The 25,036-nt window shown below is 40.7% G+C and overlaps 1 protein-coding gene across 7 annotated transcripts in view; it reads left to right on the top strand.

Moving 5' to 3' along the window:
* VWA3B (von Willebrand factor A domain containing 3B) overlaps positions 1 to 25,036 on the top strand; it is a 169,312-nt gene that overhangs the window by 81,915 nt on the left and 62,361 nt on the right. For 6 of the 7 annotated variants that reach the window (XR_008700128.1, XM_055539392.1, XM_055539393.1 and 3 more), the window contains 6 exons: positions 6,040 to 6,222; positions 11,301 to 11,428; positions 14,058 to 14,200; positions 20,876 to 20,992; positions 22,369 to 22,456; positions 22,539 to 22,695. Coding sequence is in view for 6 of the 7 variants with exons in the window: in XM_055539392.1 (XP_055395367.1) it covers positions 6,040 to 6,222; positions 11,301 to 11,428; positions 14,058 to 14,200; positions 20,876 to 20,992; positions 22,369 to 22,456; positions 22,539 to 22,695 (816 nt within the window). In the remaining variant the exon portion in view is untranslated. The remainder of the gene's footprint in view (positions 1 to 6,039; positions 6,223 to 11,300; positions 11,429 to 14,057; positions 14,201 to 20,875; positions 20,993 to 22,368; positions 22,457 to 22,538; positions 22,696 to 25,036) is intronic. The other variant, XM_055539396.1, reaches the window with a different exon arrangement.

Genomic DNA, 25,036 nt, shown 5'->3' on the forward strand with positions numbered 1-25,036 from the left:
ACACATGCACGCAGCATATTACACACACAATTCTGAACCTTTATTAATAAAACAGAGGACTTCGCTGGAAGCCCAGTGGTTAAGACTCTGCCTTCCAATGCAGGGAGACTGGGTTTGATTCCTGGTTGGGGATCTAGGATACCACATGCCTTAGGGTTTGGCCAAAATTTTTTTGTAAATATTTATATAAATAAAACAATATACCTCAGAGATCGCTTAATATCATTTCATAAAAAGCTTCCTCATTTTTTAATAGCTGCTTACTATTCCATCACACAGCTACTTAGTCATATCCCCTGGAGATGAACATTTAGGTTATTTCAATCTTTCTATTCAAGGTTGCAAAAGTAACGGGGCACATATATCATTTTGCACCTGTATGAGTGTATCTGTAGCATTAATTCTGAGAAGTGTTCTCAGTAAAAAGATATATATTTTGATAGATCCCAGCAAATAGCCCTTGAAAAGGATTTACCAAGTAACACTATACCAACAATGTGTTAAGAAGGATGCTTAGATTGGAGTTCATCACAGACTTATGAGGATCTTGGATCTCCCAAAAGTATATTTAAATTGGAATCTCCAAAAAATATATTTAAATTATATTTAAATACGTTCCTCTGGGGAGAAGGTCAGTAGCTTTCCCTGGATTCTCAGAGGGTCTGTGGTCTAGTTAATGATAAGAAACTAGGTCCCATTTGTTTATTTTTGCTTTTATTTCCAATATTCTGGGAGGTGGGTCATAGAGGATCCTGCTGTGATGTATGTCAGAGAGTGTTTTGCCTATGTTCTCCTCTAGGAGTTTTATAGTTTCTGGTCTTACGTTTAGATCTTTAATCCATTTTGAGTTTATTTTTGTGTATGGTGTTAGAAAGTGTTCTAGTTTCATTCTTTTACAAGTCGTTGACCAGAGTTCCCAGCACCACTTGTTAAAGAGATTGTCTTTAATCCATTGTATATTCTTGCCTCCTTTGTCAAAGATAAGGTGTCCATAGGTGCGTGGATTTGTCTCTGGGCTTTCTATTTTAAAATATCATGTATGAAACAAGTTGCCAGTCCAGGTTCGATGCACGATACTGGATGCTTGGGGCTGGTGCACTGGGACGACCCAGAGGGATGGAATGGGGAGGGAGGAGGGAGGAGGGTTCAGGATGGGGAACACATGTATACCTGTGGTGGATTCATTTTGATATTTGGCAAAACTAATACAGTTATGTAAAGTTTAAAAATAAAATAAAATAAAAAAAAAGAAACTAGGGATATGGATGAGCTGGAATTAGGAATATGCAAATTGCTTAAAAAGTGATTTATAAACTCTCATTCAGGCATTTCATATTTCTCTCTGCCTTTTCCCCACATGCAGCCTATTTAGTTTGTATTGCCCCTCAGGTTCTCTCAAAAAAAGGATATTTTATATTCATGTTCTATGTAAAGGACATTAAAATGTAGCACTCAATCTCCATTTGTTTTTTGATTTTCACTGACTGTGTAGGACCTGAATAGGTAAGACCAATGTTATTATTCCCAGTACTCAGCAGAATTTTCTACTTGGAAGAACACACAGAGATGCTATTCAGGATTCAATTCCATGGACATCACTGTACTGCTTGTTTATTAAATGTCCAGGGCAGAATTATATGGAAGCCAAGTCTTTAATCCAGTTCAAAGGGTTCTAGTAATACTAGTTTTCATGAACCTGGGACCACTAGGTGTCCTTTGCTGGGTATCTGTAGATGTGAGTGGACACTGCGGGGCCTCTGCTAGAGAAGCCAAGCACATTTGGCTGTGATTGTGTGGGGATTTCTTTGAAATTAGGGCCTCACTCTCGCAAAAATTGAGAAAATGGACGTGAGGAAGTTAACTGCACCATTTTAAACAAAAACAGATGTATAATAAGGACCCACATGGGGTATATGAGAGGTGGGGGCAGGGGAAGGCACAGGGGACTGCCCCTGTACAAACAAACCTCCTTCAGACTATGAGAGAACCATTCCTGCCTTTCTTGTCATGCCAAGGTAACCTTTGTGGTGAAAGGGACATCTGGCCACACACCTGTTTAGACTCAGGGACAAGGCACTGGGGTGAATGTCTCAGGTGTGCAGCTTGGCCTCATCTTAGGGACCTCATCTTAGGGACCAACAGGGCCTCTGAAGGGAATTGATTAAGGAGTTATATGGGCATTACACAGGGAGTGACCTCCACATTCAAAGCCCTTCCATCTGAGCTACTGGAGTAGCTCCGCTTAGCATCTGAGAAGAGTCAAGGTGAGTCAGGCTGCAGGGGGAAAAGGCTTACTTCAACTACTGAGTCTTCTTGTCAAAGCTGTGAGGACACCCACCAGCAGAGGAAAATCCCTGGGGACTGCGGGCGAGGGGCAGGAGGACAGGAATGCTATCTTCCCTGGCAGAGATCAAGCTCCTTCTGCAGTCAAGATGCAGCCCCGCCCTCTGCCCAGCTCTCTACCACCTCGCTGGGCTCTGGAACCTCGTGCCAGTTTAGCAAACATTACCTGGGACTGCGTGCGGGTCGGGGGCTCACAGCAATACATGTAGCGGACTTTCTCATGCTCGTGCTCTCTTGGGGTGTCAGGACTGATGGGAATAAGTAGCTTTAAATCCAGAGACCTGGGTTAGAGCTCATCATCAGCACTGCCCATCTGAATGACCTTGGGCAAGTGTCCCCAAAGTGAGTTTCCTCATCTGTGACTTAGAGCTAATGCTCCCTCCTTACAGGCTTGCTATGATGTTCTTGTGAATGCATTCCATGGATATTTCCTGAGCATTTTTTATGAGCCAGGTACTGTTATCAATCTGAGATATGGTAGAGAGCAAGACAGACCAGGTAGCTGCCTTCAGCAAAGCTTCTGTTTTATGGGGAGATAGATAGTGAGCAACGCAAAGCTTTTCAGGCTTCCCAGGTAGCACTAGTGGTAAAGAACCACCTGCCAGTGCAGGAGACATAAGAGATGCAGACTAAATCCCTGGGTTGGGAAGATCCCCTGGAGGAGGGCGTGGCAACCCACTCCACAGAGGAGCCTGGTGGGCTACAGTCCATGGGGTCGCAGAGTTGGACACGACTGAAGCGACTTAGCATGCAGACAGTGAGCAAATAAATCTATGAAGTGATGTCAGGTAATGTATGAAAATGAAGATGCTACCCACAATATCAGCACTAAATCAACATTAATGTTCCTCCCCAAATATCTCAGCTGGAAGTCAATATAGAGATTGTTGTTGTTTAATTGCTAAGTCATGTCCAACTCTTTTTTGCAAGCCCAGAGCCTGCCAGACTCTGTCCATGGGATTCTCCAAGCAAGAATACTGGAATGGGTTGTCATTTCCTTTCCCAGGGCATCTTCCTCACCCAGGGATTGAACCCTCATCTCCTGCTTGGCAGGCAGATTCTTTAGCATTGAGCCACCTGGGAAGCCCCAATATAGGAGCAATCTCTAGCTAAAACCTATCTTATCAAATAAACAGAATTTAGGCCTGGTATCTCCAGTCTGGTATATAGGCGTAGGGCCAGTGGCGACGAGTCTTGGTAAGAAATGAGGATGATGATCGTACCTTCCTCAGTGGGTGGAGGGGATGCAGGGAGAGGGCACAGCAGAGCTCTTAGTGACTGGCCCATGGTGAGTGCTCACAATGGAAGCCAGGTCGAAGGAGAGGCAGGCAGCAGAGAGAGATTTGCTCTGTCCTTGAAGTTGACAAGATAGATGGGGTCAGCCCTCAGCTAGGTTAGGTTGCTGTTTGGTTCAGAACCAGCTGATGGGCAGAGAGGAGAGGAGAAGAGAAGAGGGGAGGAGAAGTGGGGTGGGCTTATGGGCAGTGTGTGTGTTAGGCACTCAGTCGGGCTTATGGGCAAGGGCAGGCTCAAGACTGGAACCAAATACAGAGACCGAAGTCATGTGTATGTAGTGGCTGGAATGAGACCGGACACCAGGGGACCACTCAACTGGCACCTCCCTGAGCAGCATGTGAGCTGCTCAAGGCCAGCAGGTGGTGAGTCCAGAGGCCTCCTCCCTCGTCACCTAACCTTCCCGGGGTTCATAGGAAACATTTTGGAAGGGTTAATAGTCAAAGAATAGGAATTGGGGGTGGAGAGTGGAAACTGGCTAAAGGAGCCAGCAGGTTGAATCAGTCAAAAAGGGACTGAGAAATACAGAAGCAATGAGGGCAGGACAACCAGAGGCAGCTTCTGCGGGCGCTGATCTGGGTGTGCTGGTGGAGTGGCAGCAGGGCACATCATCAGTTCACCTTGCCCGTGTGTCTGGTAATGTTTACAGAGTCGATCCTTGCCAAGTGACAGTCTGTTGCAAGCAGGGGAAAACAAATAATCTGACATTGCTTCTAGTACTAAAATCTGTCTTTAAATCTAGTCTTACCACTTAAGAGATTGATGACCCGAGGAAGCTTAGTCCTTCTGAGCCTCAATTTCTCCATCTTTAAGTGGAATCCCTACCTACTGTGCCAATTAGGATTTCATATTACTGGGAGAAAAAAGCAGGAGAGCAGACAAATGATAACTGAAATGGAGAGATTTATATTCCTATGAAGAAGAAGCCTGGTGGTAAGTAGTCTAGGTTATACAGCTACTCAAGGATATCTCCAAGAAAACAGGCTTCTTTTAATCTTCATGCTTCACCTGATCTTTGTGTTTGTTTGACATCCACCCTCATGGTTACAAGCAGCTGCTTTGTGCCTAAGCAGAGTGTCCATTTTCCAGGAGGCAGGGGTGGAAAAGGGAAGGATATTAGCTTTTTTGTTACGTCTTTGCCTTTTTATTAGCAAAAAAAAACTTTCCCTTGAAACTTCAATGGACAGACCTGGGTCATGTGGTCACTCCTAGCTGCAAAAAAAAAAGTGTCAGAAGATGAGTTTTCATGTGTGTTTTGTTACGTTTGTATGTTTGTTTTTAACTGAGTCTGTTGCTGTCTTGAAAAGAAAACCAGGTCTCTGACGGTAAAAAGGAGAGTGGGCCACTAGTAATCTTTCCAAAACTCTGTCACAAGAGGGTTAACTGGGGTATTATGTCCCCAACAGAGTGCTCAGAACATGAAAAGACCCTAAATAAATGTCTCTTTTTTCACTCTGAGATACCACTTTTTATCACTCTGAGGTATCTAAAGCTGGACATTGCTTTTTAGGAGTAGAAGCTTTGGAAGCCACCCCAAGATCCTGTGGCCTCATTCTGTAGAATCCCAGTATCCAGGATGTCTTACCCATGACCCAGTACTTTAAGTGTCCAGAAGTATGTGCGTGCGTGTGTGCTAAGTCACTTCAGTCGTGTCCGACTCTTTGTGACCCCATGGACTGTAGCCTGCCAGGCTCCTCTGTCCATGGGATTCTCCAGGCAAGAATACTGGAGTGAGTGGGTGGCCATGCCCTCCTCCAGGGATCTTCCTGACCCAGGGATTGAACTCGAGTTTCTTATGTCTCCTGCATTGGCAAGCAAGTTCTTTACCATTAACACTATCTGGAAAGCCCTGCTCAAAATTATGTGTATATATGTGTTATTTTCTCAGTCGTGTCCAACTCTTTACAACCCCATGGACTGTAGCCTGCCAGGCTCCTCTGTCCATGGAATTCTCCCCACAAGAATACTGGAGTGGGTAGCCATTCTCTTCTCCAGGGTATCTTCCCAACCCAGGGATCGAATCTGGGTCTCCCACATTGCAGGCAGATCGTTTACCATCTGAGCCACCAGGTCCAACCCTTTAAAAGCATGGATTCTAGGCTTAGGTGCACTAAAATCGAGTAAATGGATTAGTCCGGTCTTTCTCCCAGACTTTTCCCACAGGAACTGTGAGCCCTCAGAGTGCATGCGTTGAGTCACTGGTCTTCGTGCTCTCACCACCTGGCAGTTTGCTTTGTCAGTCAGATTGGATTGACACCTTTCCAAGAAGTCAGTCTCCACTGTATAAGGAATTACTAATTGAGCATTTCACTATCTAGAACAAATACTAGGGACTTTCATGTATTTTTTTTTTTTTTGTCTCTTCCTATCTCCCTTCTTTTCCCTGAAAATGTATCATTTCAGTCACCTGAAATGGTTATGGACCAGGTCAAAGTTTTTCAGAGAATTCCTATTTACACCATCTCCTTCTGTTACAATGATGAGATTGCAAATGGATTTTTGAAAGACCTTGCTTCTTTGACTGGAGGAGAGTTTCATTCTTATAATTTTGGCTGCAAGGATCCCTATACTCCAGAGGCTGTTCAGGTAAGAGCTTCATGAGCCAAGCAGAGAGTGTTCACTTACTTGGGCACTAATGGTTGGAGATCTGTGGACAATGATTGGGAGAACAGCAACCATAAGGACAACTAAGTTGAGAAAATGAATCACCTAACAGCTAGTGTCCTGCAAACTGTGGTGCCCTAAGGACCACCTGAGCTAGGGCACCTGTGAAAATTCAGATTCTTGAGTTCCACTACCAAGCTACCAAATCAGGCTCCAGGCACAGAGGCCCAGGAATCCTAATAGATTTCATTTTTCTTCTAAGGTTTTCATTATGGAATGTTGCAAACAAATGCAAAAGTAGAAGAGTATATAGGCCATGTACCTATCAGTCAAATTTAACAATTACCAACATTTTGCCAAACTTTAGGAACAAACACCCTGGGGGTCCATACATAAGGTTTGTTAACCACTGCCTGTTTGCACACATTTGTGGGAAAGTTTCAAAAAATTCACTTGCTAGGTAGTTGTCTTCTGACTCATCAGGCTGTATAACCATGTGACCATCTGATTAAACAATTCATTTTAATGAGCTAATACAAGAAAGTAAATAAAATTCTATCCCCCAGTTCTCCAATTTTGGCCTGAAGATGTGCATTTCAAGTGTGCCCCTCTAGAGAACGTGTTTCTTATTGTCTGTTCTAAGGAGTGACTTGAAAGCCAGAACACTGATCAATGCTAACATGTGAGAAACTATTAATACTAGAGTCTGGAAATGACTCATTCAAAAGAATCAGACAGACCAGTACTCTGAGCTCATCAGAGGGCAGTGCCCACTCCCATCAGCTAGACTAGAAAAACCTCATAATCCAGTGGGTACTGGGTAAAGTTTAAAGGAAGATCTTGCCTCAGTAGTGGGAGCAGCCAAATGCTGCTCTACTTCTGTCTAGAAAATCATAAATGCAAAACGTGAAAGGGTCAATCCATTTCCAGGGAATTTAGCTGCGTCCACTCTCCCCACTCACATTCAACATACTACTGGAAGCTCTACCAAGATAAGGCAAGAAAATAAAGGCATACAGATTAGAAAGGAAGAAATAGACCTGTCCCTGTTTGCAAGTAACAAAACTCCAAGGGAGCTACAAAAAAACTCCTAGAACTATTAACTGCAAGTAAGGTCACTGGTTATAAAATCAGCACACAAAATTCAATCACATTTTGATAAAGTAAAAATAAACATACAGAATTCAAAATTAAATATTGAAATTTAGTATTTCCTCCAAAATGAAAGACTTAGGTATATATATTACATAATATATATACAGAAAAATCTTCTGAAATAGAATAAAATTAAACTATATTTTCATTCAACATCCAATGGAATGTACAAAAATGCTACTGGAACTAATAATTGAAGTTAGCAAGATTGTAATTTCCTACAAGGTCAACATATAACATACAAAAATGTTGTCATATTAGCAAATAACAATAAACATTGAAATAAAAATTATCTTTTACAATCTCATCAAAAATATGAAACATGTAGTGACAAATTTGTCAAAGTGTGTGAAAGGCCTGTCACTGAAAACTATAAAACACTGAGGGTTGTATGTTGTTTATGGGTTAGAAGACATCACAGTGTTAGAATGTGCATTCTCAAAAAGAAAATCTGAACTGTGTCTATTTTGTATTTGTGTAGTCGTTCCTTTACCCTTCAGTCTGTAGTTGACATGCACAGACAGAGTAGTGGCTCTCGAGTTGCTGTTCTGTTGTCTTCCTGTCTCCTTCAGTCCCTCCATGTGCATTCCATATGTAATGACCTTCTTCAGTGCTATAATAGGGCATTTAACAGAGGTTGCTATGTGCAGTACTGTGCTTAGTGTTTTCATTTTAATTTTTCTAGGACATTAATTTATATGAAAATAAAAAGAATACTAAAAGAGAAAAAAATAGACTTAACACATTCCTAATCAAAATTTCAGCAGTAAAAGCTGACGAACTAATTCCCTGGAAATTCAGAAGATTTCAAATAGCCAAAATGCTTTGAAAAAGAAAATCAAAGTTGAAAGACTAATACTACTTGATCTCAAGATATATAAAGCTATAGTCATCAAGACAGGGTGGTATTAGCATAAAGACAGATTTATAGATCGACAGAACAGAATAGCAAAACCAGAAATAGACTAACACATATGTGTATAACTGATTTTCAACAGAGATGCAAAGGCAATTCAGTGGAGAAAGTATATGTTTTTTTTTCCTCCAACAAATGTTGGAACAATTGGATAAAATAAACACATCTTGCTCCATACATCACACTGTAATAAAAAATTAACTCAAAATGATACATGGACCTAAATGTAAAACCTAGGTTTTTTCCCCTCCTAGAAGAGAACATATGAAAAGCCCTTTGAGACATTGTGTTAGACCAAAAAAACTTGATTAGGATATCAAAAACATAGTCCATATAAAGCAACTCAATAAATTTGATTTAATCAAAATTAAAAATTTCTCTTTAAAAACAATGTTAAGATAACTAAAAGACAAGTTGTAGACTGGGAGAAAATGTTTTCAAATTGTATTCATTGTCTTGTATCCAGAATATATTAAGATTTCTCAAAACTCAAGGAAGCAAAAATGGGCAAAACATTTGGACAGACACCCTACCAAAGAAGATATATACATTTCAAACAAGATCATGAAAGGATGCTTAATTAATTAATTAATCATTAGGGAAACACAAATTAATTAATTCATTAATTATTAGGGAAACACAAATTAACCATAATGAAATACCATTACACAGCTATTAAAATGGCTAAAATTAAGACAACTGACCTTATCAAGTTTTTACAAGGACGTGGAGGAACTAGAACTCTCATAAATTACTAATGGGAATGTAAACTAGTGCAATCATTTTGGAAAACAGTTTGGTCATTTCTTGAAAAGTTCAGCATCACCACCCATGTGATCTTATTCATTGACCCAAGAGAAATGAAAGCAGATGTTCATATGAAGACTTGTGCACAAATGCTCATAGCGTTAGTATTTATCATAGCTCAAACCTGGAAACTCAAATGTCCATCTGCTGCTGCTGCTGCTAAGTCACTTCAGTCGTGTCCGACTCTGTGCGACCCCATAGACGGCAGCCCACCAGGCTCCCCTGTCCCTGGGATTCTCCAGGCAAGAACACTGGAGTGGGAGGCCATTTCCTTCTCCAATGCATGAAAGTGAGAAGTGAAAGTGAAGTCGCTCAGTCGTGTCCGACTCTTAGCGGCCCCATGGACTGCAGCCTACCAGGCTCCTCCGTTCATGCGATTTTCCAGACAAGAGTACTGGAGTGGGGTGCCATTGCCTTCTCCGAATGTCCATCTACAGGTGACTACATTTTGGATTTGGTATATAATAGAATACTACTCAGCCATAGAAATGAATGTACTATTGATTCATGCTGTATCATGGGTGAATCTCAAAATAATTATGAAATTAAACTAGACACAAAAAGATGATATGCTGTATGATTCCATTTAAATAAAATTCCATAAAGCAACTATACTCTAATAAAAATTAATTAAAAATAAGTATGGGTTTCCATTTGGGTGATTAAAAAAGTTCTTGAACTAGATAACAGTGATGGTTGTGCAATATCGTAAATGTACTTAATGCTACTGAGGTGTACACACTTTAAAAATGGTTAAAATAGTAAACTTTATGGTATTTTGCTGAAAACAAATATAGACCTGCTGAAAAAATAAACAGACAAGTAAAATTCCAGAAAATTGAAACTGATAGTGACAGAAAGTAGATGAATAGTTGCTTGTTTTTTGAAGAGGGGCTAAGAGGGAGGGCAGATCTACAGTGGGATACAAACAAACTTTATAGAGGGTAATGGATATAATTATTGTCTTGATTGCAGAGATGATTTCACAAGTGTGAATGTCAAAACGATTCACATGGTGCACTTTACATCCATTCAGTTTGTTGTTGTTCAGTTGCTAAGTCATGCAGCCCCATGGACTGCAGCATACCAGGCTCCCCTGTCCTTCACTATCTCCTGGAGTTTGCTCAAACTCATGTCCATTGATTTGGTGATACCATCCAACCATCTCATCCTCTGTTGCCCCTTCTCCTCTTGCCTTCAGTCTTTCCTAGTATCAGGGTCTTTTCCAAAAAGTCAGTTCTTCTCATCAGGTGGCTCAGGTATTGGAGCTTCAGCAATCAGTCCTTCCAATGAATGCTGCTGCTGCTGCTAAGTCGCTTCGGTCATGTCCAACTCTGTGCGACCCCATAGACGGCAGCCCACCAGGCTCCCCTGTCCCTGGGATTCTCCAGGCAAGAACACTGGAGTGGGTTGCCATTTCCTTCTCCAATGCATGAAAGTGAAAAGTGAAAGTGAAGTCGCTCAGTCGTGTCTGACTCTTAGTGACCCCATGGACTGCAGCCTACCAGGCTCCTCCATCCATGGGATTTTCCAGGCAAGAGTACTGGAGTGGGGTGCCATTGTCTTCTCTGCTTCCAATGAATATTTAGGGTTGATTTCCTTTAAGATTGATTGGTTTGATCTCCTTTTAGTCCAAGGGACTCTAAGAGTCTTCTCCAGCACCACAGTTCAAAAGCATCAATTCTTCAGCTATCTGTACATGACTACTGGAAAAACCACAGCTTTGACTATATGGACTTTTGTCGGCAAAGTGATGTCTCTGCCTTTTAATACACTGTCTAGGTTTGTCATAGCTTCCTTCCAAGGAGCAAGTGTCTTTTAATTTTATGACTGTAGTCACTGTCCGCAATGATTTTGGAACCCCCCAAAATAAAATCTGTCACTGCTTCCACTTTTTTCTCTTCTATTTGCCATGAATGATGGCAGCAGATGCCATGATGTTAGTTTTTTGAATGTTGAGTTTTAAACCAGCCTTTTCACTCTTCTGTTTCACTCTCATCAAAAGGCTCTTTAGTTCCTCTTCATTTTCTGCCACACCTCAATTAGGCTGTCTAAAAAATAAATAAGAACTACATGAAATTCTTTAGATTCTTCTTTTCCTGATACAGTTTGGTTTTTCATTAGAAATGTTTGGAATCTGAACTTTCGTATAATCTTGCAATGTGTTTACTTATTTTGGCAGAATGAAGATCTGACTCTTTTAATTAAGGAAATGGAGCAAGGACGCAATGACCTAGAGAAGGTGCAAGACCTTTACTCAGAGACATTGGTCATGGACTGGTGGTACAATGCAGAAAAGGATGGAGACAAGTGAGCATGGCAAAGTGCCCACTTCCCCATCACAGAGGTCCTCTTGGGTGCTCTGCTGGATCTCTTTACCTCTTTCTACAGTGCTTTGTGAGAGTTCTTTAAAAAAATCACATAGTATGATTATGTTAGGATTTTTGTTTAAGCAAAGGGAACTCATAATCTAGCAAATTAATGATTGGCTTACAGAAGCCACAGACTCATCCTTTTTTTAACTTTAATGTGTTTTGGTTATACTGAGTGGCATTGCATATGGGATCTGAGTTCCCCAACTGGGGATCAAACCTGTGCAGTGGAAGTGCAGAGTCTTAACCACTGGACTGCCAGGGAAGCTTCACATACTCATCCTTATATGCAGGTTCTCAAATCCTGTGTGGTCCTTAGGGATGTCTCATCTGCACCCAATGTGGACATCCCCCACCCCCACCACAACCCACAAAGGTGACAGAGCAGAGTAGGGGTGCACTGTTGTGAAGATTTGACTCAGGGTCACAACTGAAGTGACTTAGCATGCATGCATGCATTGGAGAAGGAAATGGCAACCCACTCCAGTGTTCTTGCCTGGAGAATCCCAGGGATGAAGGAGCCTGGTGGGTTGCCATCTATGGGGTTGCACAGAGTCAGACACAACTGAAGTGACTTAGCAGTAGCAGCAGGAGGCTCAAGGGCTGGACTTCACTCTGTGTGACCTTGGTGAATCCCTAACTTCTCTCCACACCTGTTGATTGCTGTGGGTCTCAGTTTCTTCCTCTTTAAGATGATGTGGTGGTAATATTTGAGATAGATGATTTTTCAGGTCTTTCCCATGCTATATGCTATTAATAATATGTCTAAACCCAAAACCACCCCAGCATTCAGTAAATGTGTCAAATCTTACATGATTTCACATTGTACAGATATTCAGGCATCATAGCATTCATGTATCACAGCATATAAATACCCTATCAGGAATGGAAAACAAATTTATGGTTACCAAAGGAGATAGTAGGGAATGGGGGGAGTTTGGGATTAACAGTGGGAGGAGTTTTGAATTAACAGATATACACCATTATATAAAAAACAGAATAACTTTATTCTGGGCTTCCCTATTGTAGACAACAAGGACCTACTGTATAGCACACTCAATATTTTTTAATAACCTATAATGGAAAAGAATCTGTATAATATCATATATGAAACGAGTCACCAGTCCAGGTTCGATGCACGATACTGAATGCTTGGGGCTGGTGCACTGGGACGACCCAAAGGGATGGTATGGGGAGGGAGGAGGGAGGAGGGCTCAGGATGGGGAACACATGTATACCTGTGGTGGATTCATTTTGATATATGACAAAACCAATGCAATATTGTAAAGTTTAAAAATAAAATAAATAAAAAAGAAAAAAAAAGGAAAAAATAAATAAATAAGAGCCAAAAAAACCCCCAATAATAAATAAACTGAGATTTACTGGATTTCAAGGTATTTTTCAGGATACAATTAGGCAGAGGTTGAAACTTGCATGATTAAATAATATATAAGGTGACCCACTGAAATAAAGAATTTTCTATTTAATAAAGCAGTCATATTTTGTGATAAAAAAAAGAATCTGAAAAATGTATATATGTGTGTGTGTGTGTATATGTATCAGAGAAGGCAATGGCAACCCACTCCAGTACTGTTGCCTGGGAAATCCCATGGATAGAGGAGCCTGGTAGGCTGCAGTCCATGGGGTCGCTAAGAGTTGGACACGACTGAGCGACTTCACTTTCACTTTTCACTTTCATGCATTGGAGAAGGAAATGGCAACCCACTCCAGTGTTCTTGCCTGGAGAATCCCAGGGACAGGGGAGCCAGGTGGGCTTCCGTCTATGGGGTCGCATATATACATAATATATGTAATATATGTATAAATGTATAAAATGTATATATATATAATATAAAATGTATATATATATATATATATAAAACTGAATCACTTTGTGCTCTTGAAACTAACACAACACTGTAAATTAACTATACTTCAATTTAAAAATGACAAACAAGAAATGCCCCATCAGGAGTGTATCTTTTTACTTAGAAGTGAAAGAAAAAGTGAAAGTTGCTCAGTCATCTCAGACTCTTTGTGACCCCATGGACACAAAGAGCCTACCAGACTCCTCTGTCCTTGGGATTCTCTAGGCAAGAATACTAGAGTGACTTGCCATTTCCTTCTCCAATTTTCTAAATGAATATCCACAAAATAGAATCTCTTTTAAGGGCTGGATGATTAACCCAAAGTGAAAGTTGCTCAGTCGTGTCCAACTCTTTGTGACTCCAGGCCAGAATACTGGAGTGGGTAGCCTTTCCCTTCTCCAGGGGGTCTTCCCAACCCAGGGATCGAACCAAGGTCTCCCGCATTACAGGCGGATTTGTGATAGCAAAATGGAAAGAAGTTGAAAATATGTATTAGTCAGGATTTCTTCATTGAAATTCACTGTCTTCCTATTAGCAAATTAAGCATTTAATAAATGCCCATCAGGAACAAAGAGAAATTAAAAACATTCCTAGACAAAAAATAATTGTAGCTAATAGACCTACCCTTAAAGACCGAACACAGGAAGTTCCTCAAATTTTTTCTTTCATCATCTTTGTCTACTTTTTAATCTAAAACAGGCATCAAAAGGAGATTTGTTCCATGGTTTCAACCCCAGAAAAGTGTGCAAAACCTCACACTGATGTCAAATCATCACGAATGCTGAAAATACCAGAGGACCCATCAAGTCAAAAGATTCAGAGAAAGAAAGCGCTCCATGCAGGTATCTGTAAATAAAATGTTTGAATCTCATGACCGGTTTTCCTTCGGTGCAAGAAGGTATTAACAGGAATAAAGGAGGAATAAAGCTAAAGCCTCATAACATTTTAAAAGAAGCCTAAACTTGTGTTTGTTAAACTGAAGTTATTATTGAAGTAATTGTACATTCCCATGCAGTTGTGAGAAATCATACAGAGAGATCCTGTATACCTGCTCTTCACCCAGCTACCCCCAATGGTCACATGTTGGAAAAAAAATTCAGTTTTGCAACCAGGTTATTGACATTGATGCAATCCACAATCTTAGTCAGATTGCCCCAGTTTTACATGTGTTCATTTGTGTGTGTGCACTTCTCTGATTTTATCACATGTGGTTTCATATTCCCCACTCCTTACAGTCAAGATACGGAACATTTCCATCACAACAAAGGTCCCTGGCCTTGCTGTTTTTTAACAACACCCATTTCCCTCCAACACCCTTTCCCAACTAGTGGGAACTACTAAGTTCTCCATTTCTAAAATGTTGTCATTTCAAAAGCATTATGTAAATGGGATCATACAACACATAATCTTTGGGTTTTGGCTTGTTTCAGTCAACGTATTTTCTCCCGGACTCATCCAAATTTTTTACAGGTATCAACACTTCAGTTCTCTTCATTACAGAGTAGCAGCATGTGATATGGATGCTCCAGAGTTGGTTTAACCATTCATCTGTTGACGGACATCTGAGTTGCTTCTAGTTTGGGGCTATTAAGAATAAAGCAGTTCTAAACATTTTTGTACCTGTTTTGTGTGAACATAATTTTTCACTTCTTTAAGATAAAGCCCAGGAGTGCAACTGCTGATTCATATAGTATTGAATGTTTAGTTTTATAAGAAGCTGCCAGACTATTTGCTGGAGTGGCTGTGCCATTTCATATTATCACAGTAATCAATGAGTGATTCAGTTTCTCTACATTCTTGTCAGAACTTGCTATTCAGTTCAGTTCAGTTGCTCAGTTGTGTCCGACTCTTTGCGACCCCATGAATCGCAGCATGCCAGGCCTCCCTGTCCATCACCATTTCCAGGAGTTCACTCATGTGAACTCACGTCCATCGAGTCAGTGATGCCATCCAGTCATCTCATCCTCTGTCATCCCCTTCTCCTTCTGCCCCCAATCCCTCCCAGAATCAGAGTCTTTTCCAATGAGTCAACTCTTTTCATGAGGTGGCCAAAGTACTGGAGTTTCAGCTTTAGCATCATTCCTTCCAAAGAAATCCCAGGGCTGATCTTCTTCAAAATGGACTGGTTGGATATCCTTGCAGTCCAAGGGACTCTCAAGAGTCTTCTCCAACACCACAGTTCAAAAGCATCAATTCTTCGGCGCTCAGCTTTCTTCATGGTCCAACTCTCACATCCATCATGACCACTGGAAAAACCATAGCCTTGACTAGACAGACCTTTGTTGGCAAAGTAATGTCTCTGCTTTTCAATATGCTGTCTAGGTTGGTCATAACTTAACCTCCAAGGAGTAAGGGTCTTTTAATTTCATGGCTGCAATCACCATCTGCAGTGATTTTGGAGCCCCCCAAAAATAAAGTCTGACACTATGACACTGTTTCCCCATCTATTTCCCATGAAGTGATGGGACCAGATGCCATGATCTTCGTTTTCTGAATGTTGAGCTTTAAGATTGTCACAAATATTTTTTATTTTGAAGGGCTTCCCTGGTGGCTCAGTCACTAAAGAATCTGCCTGCCAATGCAGGAGATGTGGGTTCAATCCTTGGGTTGGGAAGATCCCCTGGAGGAGAAAATGGCAATCCACTCCTGTGTTCTTGTCTGGAAAATTTCATGGACAGAGGAGCCTGGCAGGCTACAGTCCATGGGGTTGCAAAGAGTCAAACACGAATGAACACACACACACACAATTTTTAACTGTTCTGATAGGCGTGTAACATCTCCTGGTGATTTTTTACTTGCATTTCCCTAATGACTGGTAATATGGAACATCTTTTTACGTGCTCATCTGCAATCCTTACATTCTCCTCAATTAAATGTCTGCACACATGGGCTTTGCACATATTTTATAAGGATACGTTTGTTTTTTATTGGTGAATTTTGAGAGTTCGCTCTCATGGTCACAAAATGGCTGCGCCACTTCTAGGCTCTCAGAACAGAACTTGTTCATATGTAGGGAACTTACTGTATTTGGAACAATTAAAAATGGTATTGATTTTTTAATATAGCTTGCCATATGTTTATTGTTAGTGTAGCAATATGTGGTTCATTTTGTGTGTTGATCCCATAATGGACAACCTCACAGAACTCACTTAGTGGTTCTAGGAGTTTTTTTGATTTTGTGGGTTTTTTTAAATGGTGATGTGTGTGTGAATTCCTTACCATTTTCACATACAATATGTTATCTGCAGATTGGGACGGTTTTATCTTCTTTTCCAATCTTTCTGGCTTTATCTCTTTTTCTTGCCTTTGTTGCAAAAGCTAGAATTTCCAGTAGTATGTTTAATAAGGGTGATGAGAGTGAGCATCCTTGCCTTTATCCTGGTCTTAAAGGGGAAAGATATTCAATCTTTCACCAGTAAATATGATTTTAGCTGTAGGTTTTTCGTGCATACTCTTTGTTAAGTTGAGGAAGTTCCCCTCATTCCCAGTTTTCTAAGAGTTTCTATCATGAATTGGTACTGGATTTTGTCAAATGCTATATCTATGTCAAATGATATGTTGTTGCTTAGTTGCTAAGTTGTGTCCAACTCTTTTTGATCCTATGGACTGTGACCCACCAGGCTCCTCTGTCTATGGGATTCCTGAGGTAAGCATACTAGAGTGGATTGCCATTTCCTTCTCCAGGGCATCTTCCCCACCCAGGGATCTCCTGCATTGGCAGGCAGGTTCTTTACCACTGAGGCACCAGAGAACAGGGATCAGTGAAAGTCGCTCAGTTGTGTCTGACTCTACTATACAGTCCATGGAATTCTCCAGGCCAGAATACTGGAGTGGGTAGCCTTTCCCTTCTCCAGGGGATCTCCCCAACCCAGGAATTGAACCGAGATCTCCCGCATTGCAGGAGGATTCTTTACCAGCTGAACCACAAGGGAAGCTCCACCAAATGAGAGATCATATATCATATGATTTTTCTTCTTTAGTCTATTGATATGGTGGATTACATTGATAACTTTCAAATGTTGAAGCAGCCTCATATGTTTAGAACATCTCCCACTTGGCCTCAGTGTTTATTTCCAGTGCTTTTGAGTGTAGCTTTTGGTTTCTTTGAGTATAACAGCCTATAAATGTGACTTACAACACTCTTCTGGTATCAACATTTTACCACTTTTTTGTGAGTGTGGAGATCTTACTTCATTTTGGGTTTCTTTCCTGTCCCTAGTTTTCAATGTCATTGGCTTGAGTATCAGGTGATGCTGTAATTTTTGTTTAAATCATCAAATATAAATCTTATGAAGAACAGATAATCTATTGTATTTACCATATTTTTTCTCTTTCGTTCTTTCTTCCTTCCTGATTCTCCAAAATTCCTTCTTTTCTCATTTACTTTCTGTTTGAAGAACTTCCTGTGTTCAGTCTTCAAGGGCAAGTCTGCTGGCCACAATAGTTTTTTTCTTTGTCTAGGAATGTTTTTACTTTCTCCTCATTCCTGAAGGACATTTTTGCCTTGTTCAGAATTTGCAGCTGATTGTTCTTTCCTGTCTATAGCTGAAAACATAGGGCCTCTCCCTCAGGCTGCCTACACTTTAAATGTGAAACTGGCTCAGACTGGTTCAAACTGCTGCTTCCCTGTAGGTACTGGTTCCTTTCTCTCTGGCATGCTTTTTAAATTTTTTCTTTGTCTCTAATTTTCAAATGTTTAACTATAATGCATCTTGGCATGGATTTCCTTGGGTTTATTCTGTTTGGGGTTGCACAGCTTCTTGATTTGTATGTTGTATCTTTCACCAAATTAGGGGCACTTTCATCTATTACTTCTTTAAATAGTCTGTCAGTCCCACTTTTTTCCTCTGTGTCTTGGGACTCTGATGATATGAATGTTGGATATTTTGCTATTATCCTACAGACCCCTGAGGCTCTGTTTATCTTTTCTTGTTGTATTTCTATTGTTAAAATTGGCTGAATTCTATTATTCTGTTCCCAAAGTTCTCTGATACTACCCTCTGCTATTTTCACCCTGCTATTGAGTTCACCCAAAATGTTTTTCATTTGTTATTTTTCAGTTCTACAATTTCCACTTAGAAATTTTTATAACTTCTATTTCTTTGCTGAGATTTTTCTATTTGTGTCAAGGGAATTTTATAATTAATGGCTGAACCATTTTTCTGACAGCTTCTTTAAGATCCTTGTCAGAATTCCAGCTTCTGATTCATCATGGTATTAACATCCTTTGATTGTTTTTTCTCCTTCAAAGTGTGACTTTCTTGATTCCTGATATGATGGATGATTTTTTTTTTATAGTTTCCTAAATGTTCTTTTATGTTAGGGACCCTGGCTGCTGTTTATATCTTTTAGATAGCAGTTGTCCTGTTTAAAGCTGACACATAAGTCTCACTTTGGCCTGCTCTTGTGGGTTCTAATGGTCATTTCATTTTGACAGCCTTTGTGGTATCATTTTGGTGCTTGGTTACCTGGTGTTATTGCGGCTCCCACTGGTCCCTTTATGGTGCTTCCTGAGAGACCAGAGGAGTTTCCCCAGGCCAGGATGCTATATGTCTCTCAGTGAGGAAAGTTGTGATGGCTTCCTCTGCCATACACACACTGTCTCTTTTGTCTCCCCATGTCTCTGGGCAGAGGAGGAGAGCCTTAAACCCATAGAGACCAAAGAAGTATTTGCTGTAGCTTGGTCCCTCTTTCATGATCTGTCCATTTGCCCTCGTGTCTCTGTCTTAAGCCCACGGGGACAAAGAGGATTCCCATTCTGGCATTGTGTGGCAGCATCCCTTTTGCCATTCCTGCCTGGTCGTTCCAGTGAACTTGACTTTTGCTAGAAATGCTATTTGCTACTCATCCTAAATGTTTTAATGGCCTTTTGTCACTTGCACCATTTCATTTAGATTTGGGATTGTTGCTCTTGTTAGGCAGCCCTGTGCCAGGTTTTTATTCTGATTCAATTTTTAATTTAGAAGAGTGATAAAATGTGGTGTTAGACTATACAGAGCTAGGGGAGTAGTTAAATGCTTGAATCCACTGCCAGATAAATATGTCTTCACTCATTATTTGCAGTTTAGGAATAGTACAGTTTTCATGTCTGGAAACTTTGGGAGCTAAATTTCATTTTCGTTTGGACACATCTGTTGTTTCTACCCAGCAATTTTGATCAAGATGGCCTGCTGGTATAGTGAGGAACAGGAGTTCACCTCTCCTATATGGATCATTTGTCTCTTTTGCTCACAGATACAGCTCCTGAGAACATTTATCCTTCCAAATTCCTTGTTACAGAAGCAATGGAGACAGGAATCACCCTATTTGTTGCCTAGAAAAGCAGTGACTATCACATAGCACACTCCTGACTCCACATGTGAAAACTACTGGGGTTATCTTTCTGTGTGAAAGGCAATGCAGATTATTAGCTAATTTTCACTCTAATTTCTTGTAAGAAAGGATAAGTCCCTTCTTGTTGAAAACAGGACACATTTCGTTTACAAATACTACATAAAGCTTTGGTACTACATAAAGGCCTCCAGATCACAAAGTACAGACAACAATTAAAATTAGTGTGGTTTCTGTGATCCCATGGGAAAAGTAATCAAATGTCTTGGTGCAAATGCATTATCCTCTGAAGCAGTAATCCCCAGCGTTTTTGGCACCAGTGACCGGTTTCATGGAAACCCATTTTTCCACGGACTGGGGTTGGGGGAGTGGAGATGGTTTGGGGATGATTCAAATGCACTTCATTTCTTGTGCACTTTATATCTATTATTATTACATCAGCTCCACCTCAGATCATTATGCATTACATCCCAAAGATTGGGGAACCCTGCTCTAAAGCACACAGATTCAGTGTCATTATTTACTTAGTGTCTACTTGCTAGTTGAAAGGACCCAACAGAGGGTAGAAAAGAATACAAATAAAAGTGTAGACAGCAGCTGTGGTGGGCAGAGCTTCTAAAATGACCTACAAAGAGGTCCCGTTCTAAACCCTGCACCCTGTGAAGGTAATGGGCATCACTTCCCTGATTATGTTATGTGAGCCTCAGCCAGGGTTCCTAGGAGAGCCCCATGTACTCACATGAGCCCTTGAATGGGGGGGGGGGCGTTCACCAGCTGGTGGCAGAAGAGGAAGTCAGAGATTTGAGGCAAGAGGGAAATCAGTGTGCCATTGCTGGCGTGAAGATGGAGGGGTCCATGAATAGGAATGGGGGTGATTAAGAAGCTGAGACCCCTGTGTAACAGCCAGCAAGGGAATGGAACCTAAGTCCTCCAACCACAAGGAAGTAATTTCTGCCAACAAGCTAAAGGAACTCAGAAGCAGATCTTTATCCGGGAGGGGCAGAGCTTGAACTCAGATCAGTAGAATCCGCCATTACACAGCATCTGCTTAGTGGCAGCACCGTCCCCCTGAGGGTTGGGAGACTAAACCTGCTTTCTTTTTAGAGGTCCAAGCACATAGCTGCATCTCCCGAAGCACCTCCTTCCATCCGAAATTCCTTTAACCCTTCTCCCTGTGACGCCCACAGAACCAACCAAAACCAGCCTGCTCAGAAGCCAGCTGTCCACCCTCAGGAGCTCAGCCTGCAGTGAGAGGAGGGACAGGCTTTCCAGTTCTAGCAGCTGGAACACGCCAAGTGACAGGGGTAAGCTGTTGAGGGTCTCTACATCAGGAGGCCCAAGCTGGTCTCCCCTCCCCCGTGCGTCTTCTGAAAGAGCTGAGGAGAGAGATTGAGGGGATGCAGATCATTTTTAAGTGAGTCTAGGTTTCTACCTCTTCAGAGGACTCCCTTGTGAGTCAGGTTGTCTTGCTTTAGTGAACTGGCCTCCCTTAGGGCCAGACTTGCATCATCAGTCCCTGGGTGTTTAATACACCCTTGGCTCGGGTAACCACTGGCACTAGTGGTGGTTTTTGAAATTTGAAAACCTAATGCTTCACAGTTGGTTCATTTTCTTCCATTCGTTCACAGGTGGTACCATCTGACGAGCACCTCTCTGACCCATACTGTCAGCCTTATGGGGGCTAAATATGAGGGAAATTCGACTTTTCCGCTCAGTTTTTATTGATGATATCATTATTTTTAAAATAGTAAATTTAAAGACTTAATTTCCTAACATTTTAATTCCTGTAGCACTTTTCCCTATGTTTCATGGAGTTAATAAATAATAAGCCCCCGGCTAAACACACACATCCGCACAACCCCTTAAGTAGGAGGAAGCGCATGAGGGACAAATTTATACCTGCTGTTACTGAGCCATAGCTTAATCAAACCTTGTGTTCTTCAGTGCTGATCTGTGGGGTGCCTTTTCCTCAATTTTAATTAACCTTCCATATTTCCTAAATCTACTACGTGCACAGTCCTTTAAAAGGATTATCATATGATGACTGAGATGTGATTTCTTAGGCATTTAACTAGCTCACTCCCAAACACCCCTTCTTCTACTAATTCAATTAGCTAATATTGCTTTTCATTTGTAAATCCAAGCTTCTATAAAAATAGACATTAAAAATTCCAAATAATAGTTTGAAAATTTGAACTTACAACTAAACAGGACTTAGTAGGGATTTTGGTTTTCCACATAGAGCTGAGGAATCAGGGACTAAACTGTCTAAAACTGAAATGTTGAACGAGGCTGTCCTATGTAGTCTGGGGGGAGTCTAATGAGGGCAACACTGAATAATTATTGGCTCATGGCATTCTTATTTGACATTTAGAAGATACATTTTCTGGAGTGTGAGAGAATGAGTCCGTCTCATCCTTCCACAGAGAGAGATCTCAGTGGGTATGGGGTGAGGTAGATTAGTTAAACAATGCAAGTACCCTATTACCCGTGCATCAGCCTTTAATGTCCATTGCAAATTCATCTTGCCTAGAACCCACTCAGAGATCAGCTCTTGGAGATATAGTCCATTAATTAGTCCTCAGACACACTGAACCCAGATATGAGTGTGATCCTTTTGCATTTTGATATGAACCCCACATGTGAGGAAATTATACAGCTTCCATTTTCTTTTCTACAGAAATAGGCATCCTGCTGACAAATGAGTTTCCAGATGACAAGTCATTAGAAAGATTGACTCGAGAAGGAAGCCAAGTTTATGACCAAGAGTGAGTACTTCAATTTTACTAGCACAGGCTTGTTATGTGTTTGTTTGATATGTCTTAAAATGTCACAATCTCATGTTCTTAGTTCTGCAGGAATATCTTCAGCAACCTGGCTCAAGATCCACGGCTTGGCAGCCAAGAAGCTCACCATCATGGATGCTTTGTCCATGGCTGCCATTCCTCACAGCTCCACCTACGTCCCTGTTCTGGACAAGCACGTTGTTTCCAAAGTCTTTGATGAGGTAAAACTGATTTTCTATACGTCCCTGCTTGATGTACTTTTCATTTCCTGCTTACATAGAAAGTCGTCCACTTAATGTCTTGTACAGTTGTAATAGAAATGTATTTCAGCCATTGGGAAAAAATTATTCGTAAAGACAATGAAAAGTAGAGGGAGAAGCTCTAAGCATTTTTGCTTCTAAGCTGAGAAGAAATTGGCCTTTGTTTGGTTGGCAGCTCATGGCTCCTTGCTAATGGATGGCAGTGTGGAGCTGCAGAAATGTCTGAAAAGCCTCTATGTCAGAGTCACGAGTCATGAGAGAATACCATTCAATATCAAAGGTCAGGGAGAACTTGTGGGAAATTATGATCCTCCTTTGCTTACCTTCTCTTCCTAAATACAGTGGCATCTTTTCCATCATAAAGGTCTCCAAAGGAAAAAATCAAAAGGAGGGAAGGAGAACCACATGGGGCTGAGAGAGAGAAACATGTTGAGTGATTTTCAAGAAGGAAAATAAATGAAAGAGTATTGAGGGTTCTGTTTAGAAAGCAAAGCCAATAAAACAGGACATATATTTTTCTCCTGTGCCTTCCACCATGGGCACTCATGCTCAGGGCCTTCTGTGGCATCCTAAATTCTCACCACAAGCCTGTGGGCACATAGTACACACATGCTCCCCTCATTCCATTATTGATAAGAGCAAGAATCATGACAATGAAGGAAATAATAGTGCAGTAAATTCCAGTTTCACCCTCAAAGCACACTTACATCTTTTATTTAATATTTTCTCTAACTGGAAGAGACCCTCAACTAAAGAAAAGAATGGGAAAACAATGATTGAAAAATATAAACCCTCTGGGTGAGATATATAGCTTTTATATTTGGACCTAACAGTTTTTTGGAAAAGTAGACAAAAAGTAGAATGGAGCTGAAAAGGAAACATGAATCTTAACTTACTTCACTGAGAATTTTAATTTACTTTTACTCCAGTGTCCTGTGTGTGGCCACGTCTGTCTGGGTAGAATTGTAAAGCATCGTTTGGTTTTGTCCCCAGCCAATTTGTTTCATTCATGACTTATGTATGGGCTGTTTCTTCTTCTGGAACACAATGCTGTTTTGGTTTTCATGTTTCCTGGACCAGCATCAAATCTATCACCTTGGAAATGAAGTGTTGAGCAGAGAGGTTGCCCTGGCAACTCTTCATTCAGTTCATTCCAGTTCAGTTCAGTTGCTCAGCCGGGGCACGTTCAGTTTTCAGTGGACCAGATAACTTTAACCTTAGCTCTTTCAAAACAATGAATTCATCACCAAGTCATATACAGAGTAAAACTGCTTTAGCTATTTGATGAATCTGGAATTTAAAGCTCTTTATTGCCAGTTGCTTTGGAAAAAAAAAGAATGTGGGAACAATAGTTTTTGCATCATTGGAAAGGCCACTACAACATCACACATCATCCTATCTTTAACAGCAGCTCATCAAAGCTTCCTGCTTTGCTCTAATCTGGGTCCAGCACATAGCTCTGTGACCAGGTAGCCTGGGCTTGCACCCATCCCTGTCACTTACTCCTGACAGGCCATGACAAGGTCTTTTAATCAGGTATGTGAGGAGCCCTCGTGCTGGGTTCTTTTTTTTAATATTTATTTTTTATTAATTTATTTGGCTGCACTGGGTCAGTTGTGTCACATGGGATCTTAAGTTGAGGCATGTGGGATCTAGTTCCCTGACCAACGATTGGCAAGCCCAGGCCCCCTGTGTTGGGAGCATGGAGTCTTAGCCACTGGACCTCAGGAAAGTCCCTCGTACTAGGTTCTGAGAGAAGCATTTTATCTCATCAAACTGTCTGATCTAAAACTTAAAGCAACCTAGTGAGGTGACTATCTCATCATTTAGCTGACAAGCAATGTTAGGGATGCTGCTAAGGGCATAACATTTTGCTGCTTTCAAATATAATAGCATTGAAAACTGTGTTGATAGAAAAGTTAATTAAAAATTTTAAAGGACAGTTAATACAAAAACTGTATGTATTCATTGTGTAGAAAATTGGAAAATACAGATAAGTAGAAAAGAAAGAAACATTAGAATATAATTTCTCACAGATTAATTATTTGATGACTGTTTGATCAAAGCTTTTTCATTACATATATTGTCTTTTGTTCTCTGTTTTGTTTCACCAAATGAAGTTGAACTGAAGATACTCTGTGCCTTGATTTTTACTCAACAATCTATTTTGAATATCATTCGATACCAGAAAATTTCATTCATAAAATTTACAAATTCAAATTTCATTTATAAAATTTACATTAAAAATAATCTTTTTATTTTCTAAAAGTTTAAAGTTTGTGAGATGTAACCTACCCTGTTG

Source organism: Bubalus kerabau, chromosome 11, assembly GCF_029407905.1.
Source record: "Bubalus kerabau isolate K-KA32 ecotype Philippines breed swamp buffalo chromosome 11, PCC_UOA_SB_1v2, whole genome shotgun sequence".
Lineage (NCBI taxonomy): Eukaryota > Metazoa > Chordata > Mammalia > Artiodactyla > Bovidae > Bubalus > Bubalus kerabau.